General features: G+C 37.2%; 1 protein-coding gene across 1 annotated transcript in view; it reads left to right on the top strand.

Moving 5' to 3' along the window:
* The window catches only part of si:ch211-266k8.4, an 80150-nt gene that overhangs the window by 3339 nt on the left and 66378 nt on the right, over window positions 1-10433 (top strand). Inside the window, exons 5-7 of the mRNA XM_087312036.2 lie at window positions 6114-6239; window positions 6515-6638; window positions 6848-6917. Of these exons, the coding sequence (XP_087168162.1) occupies window positions 6114-6239; window positions 6515-6638; window positions 6848-6917 (320 nt within the window). The remainder of the gene's footprint in view (window positions 1-6113; window positions 6240-6514; window positions 6639-6847; window positions 6918-10433) is intronic.

The following is a 10433-nucleotide window of genomic DNA, read 5'->3' as shown; positions in this document are numbered from 1 at the left end:
AGTGCTCTTTGTTTATTCAGTTTGTTCGTATCGAATTAAGTTAACTATTGCACTGAGTGCAGAAATGTTAGCATCGCATTTTGTGACCGGAAAATGCTGAGTTTTTTTTCTCTCATTCGCCGTGCGGTATCAAACATTGCATGAAAAATACACGATTAGAGCAGATCCTCGAATCAAATATCGCGTTTGTCGCGAGGGGCATGAATGAATTCCCTGAATGAAAGAGCCAAACTGCAGTTAAAGTCCAACATTTAATAATTTGGCAAATAATTCCACTACAGATGTCCTTGTAGGTTAAACACCATCACTTTCTCCTGTGTGTATTTTGACTGAAACTCGCGCGTGCCCAAATAGACACTCCCACACCATCCCACTTTAGTTCCTTCGACACTACCCCCTAAACAGAGCTGGACACGCCCACTTTTCTGACTTTTTCCAAAGTAGAGGTGTGAAAACACCCTGCTGAAACGAGGGGGTTTCATGGCCCTTTAAAGGCAGAGAATAGGGCTGTCTTTGACAGCTTGCAACTTCATCTGCCACTTTCACTACAGTACATTTACATGGACATCATTACTTTGCTTTTATGATTAGGATAATACTGATTAAGAGTCTTCCATGTAAGCAGCGATTTTTGATTACCTCAAAGGATCAGGTGAGGCCCGAAATGCTGAGGTTTTTCTTTCCAATCGCCATGAAATGCCAAATTCCATTAAAACATCCTGAATGAAAATCTGCTGAATGAGAGTGAACTGCTGAACTGCAGTTAAAGTCTAAAGATTAAAAATGAAACGCCCGTAATGACCCATGAAACACTTGCGAAAATGCAGAATAGCTTGGTGGTGTGACATTCATTGTTTTATACTAAATCTGTCCTTCTAAAAGCGCGTCCTTGGTGTTATCCAAATTTTTTTGCACGTTAAACATGCACAGGGCCTGAGCAAGCTGAACTGGCACTCTAGGCAAACGGCATTCACACTGCCCTCAACCCGAATGTGAAAAAGAAAGTAACAAGGTAATAGGGTGTTTGTAGCGGATGAAACTGAAGACCAGTGGGTTCGCTCACTATTCCGCTGTCCAAGGCCGCCTAGGTCGCCTCTATGCACGCGCCTTTCCTGAACACATGTCAGCCACGACAGGAAATTATATATATATTAAGGGTGTAACGATACGCATATTCGTATTGAACCGTTCGGTCTGAGACTTTCGGTTCGGTGCGAACGATTCGTACCGAATGATTTAGACTAAAATCTAAAAAGATAAAAGGGATTAAGTACAAAAAAAGCCTGCAATGCTTGCCCCGCCTTCAGGCTCTTCTTATTGGCCCAATGCGCTAAAACAGAATGCAAATCCATTGGTTCATATTAGCTGTGAATCACTCAGTTCCGATGACAGGGAGCTACAGCCGTGAAAAATGTAAAGGTCTGGATACGAGAGGATGAAAACAACACTGGCAGATTTAGTTTTAGAAACCAGCTAGAGTTACAACTTATGACACATCTGATTAGTGATCGTGCTGAATGTCAATCCAGCATTTACACTTTTCGTAGAGTGGATAAAAGACTTCCAGTGGTTAAAGTCTGCTATGACTAAAGCATTTACCGTAAAGCCGGTGGGACAGAGTTTTCAGGTAACAGTTTGCCACTGAATCTACACATTTTAAGCACGAGAAGTTCTAACGTTATTTAATCCTTCATTTAATCATCACGATGCTGTCAGTTGTGGCACTGATACCGCCTCCACCATCGCATGCATTCACTAAGATGAAACTGATATTGCAGAAAAGACCATTACTGCTATTAAGGTAACTTATAATAAGTTATAATATCATCTATGCAATATCAGACAGCACCTGTGAGAACAGCACAGTGATTATTGTTAATTCAGTTCATCTCATTCACCTCAATCAGTGTGTGCAGGGCCGGGAGCGCATGTAGAGTTTTGTTTATTTGTTAGTGGTGAGTAGAGTGTTAATTTAGAATCTATTAATATTAAACGTGTAGTAACTGTTCATAATTTTTGGTGGGTGCGACTAAATTTTGTCTGCTGCACCTACATTTTTGAAGTTAGGAGCACCGGTGCTACCAAAAAAAAAAGGTTAATTCCGTTCTTTTATGTTAGTTTTAGTACATTAATAAAATTTAAATCAGAGAAATCATCTGGATTTGTAGAAATCCTCTGGAAATGTAGATATTTATTAGATAATATGTATACATGTGTGTGTATGTACGTGTATGTTTATACACACACACACACACAGATAGATAGATATGAATATGATACAGAATGCAGAAATTAGTTTAAATTAGTTGCTTGTGCTTAAACAACTAACTATAGAAACTATGTAAATATCTTTATTTTTTGTTTAAGCTATGCATAGTTTTAACTAATAAATAACACAAATTCTACAACAAATTTATTCAAATTTAAATAAAAATTAAGTATAAAAAATAATGAAAAATACGAACTATAATCATTTCACAAAAATATCAAGATAACACTTGTATGCATGCATATTGCATGAGTTGGTCGATTAGCATGTGTGGAACATTTTGGCTAATAATTTATGAAATGAAAAGTGTGTTTAGTAATGCGGATATTTATTTTTAGACTTTTTTTACTGGTAAATTAGCTGACTCCTTTAAATTTCAAATAAAGAAATGCAATTTTTTTTTGGCTTTTAGGAGAAAGCTAGTTTGGCACAGATTTGAGGGTCAATGTCCTGCCAACCACACGAGGGCGCTGCATGAACACTTTTGCCCTTTATTGCATATTTACACACATATTCAAACTCTGATTGTTTACTACAAATCATTGTCCATGACATCGCTGGAACACTTTGAGGTACATAAACAAGAAATATTTCAATAAAGGCAACTTTGTTCTTAAATAAATTAATTAACCCCAAAATTAAAATTTACTCATAATTTTTACATTTTATTCTCAAGTGGTAACAAACCTTCATGTTTCCATTTTCTGCTGAACCTTAAAATAAGATATCTTGTAAATTGGATACCATTGACTTTCGTTATAGGAAAACAATTGCTATGTAAGTCAATTGTTACCAATATTTAACATTCTTCAATCAAAATATCATCTTTTGCGTTTTAATAGAGGAAATAATTTCAAGCATGTTTAGATCAGTTAAAGGAAAAATATGTTCATGAACTGTTCCTTTAAAAATCTGAAAGGTGCTAAAATATGACACCCAGTGGTTGACTTGGGCAGTCTAAATTGGAAATATTTGATAGGACTTTACGCACCTTAGACTTAACGCACACACAGGATGCCAGATTGACGAAACCACTAATTTTTACATTTGTAATATTTGTATTGCTTGCAAATTTAAAACCAACCACAAGTTTATTTTGTATATCTTTGAATCTGCTTTTTTGATTTCCGTAGCCGCTGCTGTCCTCCGGGGTTCTCATTCAGGTCTGATGTAAAATAAGCTGCCCTTTTCCAAGACCAATATTTTCAGGGTGCTAAAATATAATTTTCATCATCTTCAGCTTAACCTCGCAAAAACGGAAATGCTTGTAGTTTCTGCCAACCCGACTCTACACCATATCTTTTTAATCCAGATGGATGGGGCAACCATTACTGCATCCAAAATGGTGAAAAGCCTTGGAGTAACGATTGATGACCAACTAAACTTCTCTGACCACATTTCTAGAACTGCTTGATCGTGCAGATTCGCACTCTATAACATCAGAAAGATCCGACCCTTCTTATCTGAACATGCAGCTTAACTCCTTGTTCAAGCTCTTGTTCTCTCCAAACTGGATTACTGCAACTCTCTACTAGCTGGGCTTCCAGCTAACTATCAAGCCTCTTCAGCTGCTCCAGAATGCAGCAGCACGAGTGGTCTTCAATGAACCCAAACGAGCACATGTCACTCCGCTGCTCATCCGTTTGCACTGGCTGCCAGTTGCTGCTCGCATCAAATTCAAAGCTCTGATGTTTGCCTACAAAGCGACTTCTGGCCTTGCTCCTTCTTATCTGCTCTCACTTCTGCAGATCTATGTGCCCTCCAGAAACTTGCGTTCTGTGAATAAACGTCGCCTCGTGGTTCCATCCCAAAGAGGGAAGAAATCACTTTCGCAAACGCTCAATCTGCCTGGTTGGTGGAATGAACTCCCTAACTGCATCAGAACAGCAGTCACCCGCTACTTTCAAGAAACGACTAAAAACTCAACTATTTAGTCTCCACTTCACTTCCTAATCTGCAATTGCCTCTCTGGATATCACACTAACTGTAACAAAAAAAAAAGTACTAATACTTTCCTTCTTAGACTTTACAGACCTGAAACTTGCCTATAGCACTTATTCATTGTTGCTCTTATAGTTGTGTAAGTTGCTTACTTGTCCTCATTTGTAAGTCGCTTTGGATAAAAGCGTCTGCTAAATGACTAAATGTAAATGTAAAATAATTGGCTAAGCTGGCAGTGGGTGGGGTTACAAAGAACAAAACAAAGACAGACTTTCTGACACAGAACGCAACAGAGAATATCTGACTTAAGCATTGTTTTTTTTGTTTTTTTTAGATAATCAAGTATGTTCACTTAAGCCTAGTTCACACTACAGGATTTTAAACATCAGCAGATCGCTGTGCTGTTCACACTACATGACTTGACTTTGTGTCTTTTAATCTCTGTGGTGTTCACACTACGCAACACTCCGTGAACGATCCACAAGAGGGGGGTCACACACTACATGATCTGACAACATCTCATTCCCCATCAGCTCATTCAAGCTACCAAACCACAGCCAATGAAAATTTGAGGGAGGAGTCGTCAGAAAAAAGCTGAACACTATTGGCTGCTTGTGTGCTGATTGCATCACTGACAGCTTTTCAAGCTTTGGAGAAAGCATTTAAAAACATCGTCAAATCAGCTGATTTATGAGCGGATTAATCACTCATCTGCAAGGTTTGAGTGGATAGATACACAGAGAGTTTTTAATTTTTGTAATTTTATAACTCTTTGAAATAAAACTTACATATTTATAACACCCTGCCGTTTTCTAACTATCAGTGTATTTCTTTCTGATATTGTTATTTTTTTATTACAAAACAGTAAAGAACTGAGCATTTCTGCCTTAAATTACCATATTGGTCAAAATGACTGCATGCATATTTGATTCTTTTCACTGTGACTTTAAATATGTGTGCATTTTCTTGCCTGGAAACTTCCTGCTAACATAAACAAAACTTTCTGATGGCAAAAACATCAATTTACTTCAGATATCTTTCAAAACAGCATATTCTGTGCTGTTAAATAGCTCCTGTTTGAAAGTGAAAATGAAAGCCAAGACCTTTAAGTGTTTTAGTATCTTAACTACATATTTATAGGCTGTATTACCAAAAAAATATTATATTTTTAGGGTAATGGTGTCATATGATGCCAGACATTCAAAGCTTAATTTTAATATCTCAATAATAGCTTTGAATGTAAATATGTTGTGACAATATGGCGTTTTATATGAGAACGGTCAGAATGAGCAGTATGGTAATTCTAATAGTTACACAATTCTAGTTCCACTGTTAATATATTCTACTCTCATGTCTGTGCTAACGCAGAATGAAGCGAGTGCACTGATGCCCATTCTGACCAATCACAGATGTTTCTGCTGAGCTCCTGAACACACAGGCATTCAGCTCATGCTGATATGCTCTCTTATTGGCTGTTGCTCGTCACTACATCTGACCACACGTGGGGTTGAGTCGGCCGACTGCTCTGGAATATTTAGCATGCTGAATGTTGGATTTCCGTCTGCGAGGTGTCGGCGACGCGTCAGCGAGCCTCGTTGATGCGTTGCTCAGTAGTTCACACATAAAGAGCGCCGAGCACCCGCAGATTTCCTCCCGATCACAGCCCGATCTGTCGGCGAGCTCGTTAACTTCCAAATCGGGCTCAAATCAGGCTTAAAATCCTCTAGTGTGAACTAGGCATTAGTAAGTTTCTTAAAAATCTGCAATGATATTTTGATGTTTTTATGCTTTTGAGAAGTCAAAAACCTACAAACAGCAATTTTACCATCAGATGTTTTATTTTTTATCACCTTAGCATTGTATATAGTGTCAGTTATTTACAATCTCTTATTTGCTCATATAGAAAGGTCTTTTCCAACACATCGGACTCTGATGGGAGACCGTCCAGAAGCCATCGAGGGCCAGGCCAAGCTCTTCAGAGTTCTTTCTGCCTTCGCCAGATATAATCCTCTGATTGGATACGTACAGGGTAATGAACGGTCTGTGCTTCTTCAAATGAGGTCACTGGCATTACTCAAATTTTGAACTTAGCGAGTGTTCTCTTGTGGCATATTAGAGTTCACTGCATACTGATTATTCAGTCTCCAGAGGGCAGTCAAGTTCCATCTTGCTACTTATTGTATGACATGGTCATAATATTGTTTGCCTTTTTTTTTCCTAAGGAGCTAATTTTGTTAGTTTGTCCTTGACATTCAGGCCATAATGAAAGCATGTGATGCCTTAAGGATTGTTCTTTCTGCTCAGGGATGTCCTATATAGCTGCTGTGCTCCTGATGATCTTGTCTGAAGAAGAGGCTTTCTGGGCTCTGGTTGCTCTGTTGGAGAAGCCCAAATATCTCTCAGAGCTTTTTGATTCATCCATGAAAAAGTGAGAGCTTCAACTGTACAGCAAAAATAGTTATTCTTTATTTTGTGTAAGCATCAGTTGGGAAATCTGCTTAAGTTAGTAATCATGTATATAGTGTAAATATTTGACTAATAATTTGACTTCCAGTAATTTATTGCTTGAATAGTCTTGTTTTCATTCAATTTACCTAGTTAAACATTGTATCTCTTGATTAATTTATTTTATTTCAGGATTCAGCATCAAGCGTTGGTTTTTCACCAGCTCCTGAAGCACAGGAAACCCCTGCTCTTCCAGCACTTGGTGAGAATTATGAACTATATGAATATTTGCTAAAAGAATGATTTGAGCACTTTTATTAAAAACAAACAAAACAAAAGCAAAAACTTAATCACAAAATATTTGATAGAAAATGTCCTTTTTATTCATATTTTGTAGATGCAGTATTTGTATGCTATTTTTTTTATTATCATATATGAATGTTACTATATATATATATATATATATATATATATATATATATATATATATATATATATATATATATATATAGTTCCCTTTTTGGCTTAGTCCTTTCATTAATCAGGGGTCGCCACAGCAGATTGAACCGCCAACTTTTTCATTATATGTTTTGCACTGCGGATGCCCTTTTAGCCGCAACCCAACACTGGGAAATACATACATACACTACCTGAAAACCATCTTGTCGTCGATCCTAGTTCAAAAAGCAACAAATAATAATTTGGAAAAGTGGCAGAAGGTAGATCTTTCAGATGAATCATCTGTTGAACTGCATCCCAATCATCACAAATACTGCAGAAGACCTATTGGAACCCGCATAAATCCAAGATTCTCACATTAGATGAAGGTCACATGTAGATCACATTCGATGAAGGATAAATCATGGTTTGGGTTTACATTCAGTATGGGTGTGTTGAAAGATCTGCAGTGTGGATGGCAACATCAACAGCCTGAGGTAACATGACATTTGTGCTGCCCATTACGTACATAATACACCACATTAGAGGGCAAAATCTTCATCAGAATAACGCTCCTTCTCATGCTTCAGCCTCCCCATCAAAGTTCCTGAAAGCAAAGAAGATCAAGGTGCTCCAGGATTGGCCAGCTCAGTCACCAGAAATGAACATTATTAAGCATGTCTGAGGTAATATGGAGCAACTGAATATGAATCCAAATAACCTTTGTGAACTCTGGGAGTCCTGCAAGAACGCTTTCTTTGCCATCCCAGATGACTTTATTAATAAGTTATTTGAGTCATTGCAGAGATGTACAGATGCAGTCCTCCAAGCTCATGGGAGTCATACACAATGTTAATTCTGTTTCCACTGCACCATGACTGCATATTCTATATTGCACATCATTTCTGTTCTGTGAGAAGAATTGTCTAAGAAAAGACAGACTTTACTGTCCTAATTAAATACTTAAAAATCAAGGCATGATCATATTTTATTTTGGTAAAATAAGCGTTATCTAGAGGTATGTCTTTTATATAAGCCATTTGTGCTACCAAATGATCAAGGAAAGGTCAAGTTATTATTTGTTGTTCCTAAATTTTGGATAGGTGACAGGATAGGTGTCAGGTAGGGTACATATACACACACACACACACATGTATGTATGTCTAGCTACATTTACACAGACATAATTACATAATACCTCTAAAATATACTGTGATTTATACTTGTATCTGTGTTTATGAATATCATTGCTGGCTCACATCCTAATCAGGACCCACATCCCAACACACTTTTATAGCAACAGAACCTTCTTTTTCCCTTAGTTTCTAAAAACCTAGATCTTGAAGGTCTCCACTGATAAAAAATGAGTACCTGCTACATAACACACTGTGCTTTAAATGTCTCAGCCCACTAGTGTTTGTATAGATCACTGTTTTTCTCTTGAGATCCGTTTCGCATTTACCGTCCCTCATAGATTTGTCATTGTGTCATAAATACCTCCTCCTGAGGGCTTTCAAATGAGCTCCCCTGTTTTTTTTTAGTGGTGTCTGTCTGCCTCCTCGGAGCATTTGTGCTGTTTGGTGAACTCTTATGGGATTTTCTTCTTGCAGTGTGTTGAGTCAGCGCAGCTGTCTAAAAGCTGAGCTACTAGACAGCAGAACAGGAGAAAAGATGATGCTGCTAACTCACAAACTGAGCAAAGTGCAACTACTTAGCGGAATACATCATTATATTAAAAAAATATATGTTATTAAGGCCCTTTTATACTTCAAACAATATCAAAGAAAGAACTGAAATGGCATAATTTCTAACAAATTTAGACTGAAACAGTTCTTTTTGCGTTTGTTTTGGCCCCAAAACACAATTAAGCCACCATTGGTCCTTGACAATTACCCCAATTCGAGGGCAACATCCAAAAGAGCATTACTAGCCATTTGAATACACTGGAGTGTCGAGTAGCAATAGCTGGTACAGATGCATACACATCTGTACAATCAGTTGCAGAAAGATTTTAAAGAGTCTGAGGGGGTCACACACTTGGCGAAAAAGTCCACATCTTCACGCCACATCTTCTCTATGGGTTTGCAGACACCGGTGGCATGATTCAGTGTCTGACCATGGCAAATAGAAAACAATGTGAAGATATGACACACTATGGTGCCGCTTTTCATGGAGATGGCTGTTTGACAGATGTTTATGAAACTCTTCTCTCTCTCAGCAGCCGTCGTTTTTGTGTTTAATGGTACTTGCAACAGCATGACCTCTTGACACATTTAAGACCCAGCCTACTCCATATATGTATCACTCAACCTTTTCTAACTTCTGTTTGCCCTCATGCGTGAATGAAAAGAACTGCATTTTGAAGGGGCCTTAAATTCACACTTTTGCTGTTACAAACTTTTATTCGTTCATGTGCCAAGTCCTATGTGTGTGTGTGTGTGTGTGTGTGTGTGTGTGTGTGTGTGTGTGTGTGTGTGTGTGTGTGTGTGTGTGTGTGTTTGTTTTTAATAATTATTTAAGTTGTTTATTTTTTTTTATTAATTAATTTATTTTTTTTGGTTTGGCCTATAAGTAAACCCTGACCTCTCCCTTTTTATTACTGTTGCTTACTCGGACAAACAGTTCTAATTGTTTTACAATGACAGTGTCCGTGTGAAAACCAGGGGTTTTGCTAGACATAACCCTCTACTAGGACACAGGCCCTCCTGTAAGTATGTATATACACACACACACACACACACACACACACACACATATATATATATATATATATATATATATATATATATATATATATATATATAAAATACATATAGATAGGAAATATATAAAAAATTTATTCTGGGATTATCACTGTTAAATTATACACTAAAGTAAATTAAAGCTTTTATTGGGGAACAGCAAGTTTTTACTGAGACCTGTGGCCTAATAAATAGATCTAGCAATGCCACTGGTGAAAACCTTTGTTTCTGATGCATTTCAAAAGATTTTTTTGATCCATTTTGGACATCTCTGAGGATTGTTTAATATATGAAAGATTTTAAAGTAAATGAAGTAAACTTAAATGAAGAAAGTGATCACCATGATTGCAATTCAAATTCTAGGATGTTTTCAGTTTGTACTGGCAAACATGTTATTGAAACCTTCTGATACCGGCGGTTATATCCTTATACACAGCGGCATAAATTGGTCATTTTAAAATTCAATTCTAGCTTTAATTAACCAACGCAGTTTTAAAAAGCATGCTTCTATAATTAAGCTCATTTCTGGACACTTTTGATTTTTTGATTAAGTTTTTGGATTGTGCCATCTGTGACAATTACTCAAGTGCTCATAAATC

The sequence above is a fragment of the Danio rerio genome, chromosome 25 (genome assembly GCF_052040795.2).
Source record: "Danio rerio strain M-AB ecotype USA chromosome 25, GRCz13ab, whole genome shotgun sequence".
Classification (NCBI taxonomy): domain Eukaryota; kingdom Metazoa; phylum Chordata; class Actinopteri; order Cypriniformes; family Danionidae; genus Danio; species Danio rerio.
The sequence above is the reverse complement of the archived record's forward strand: the minus strand, read 5'-3'. Positions and strand labels throughout refer to the sequence as shown.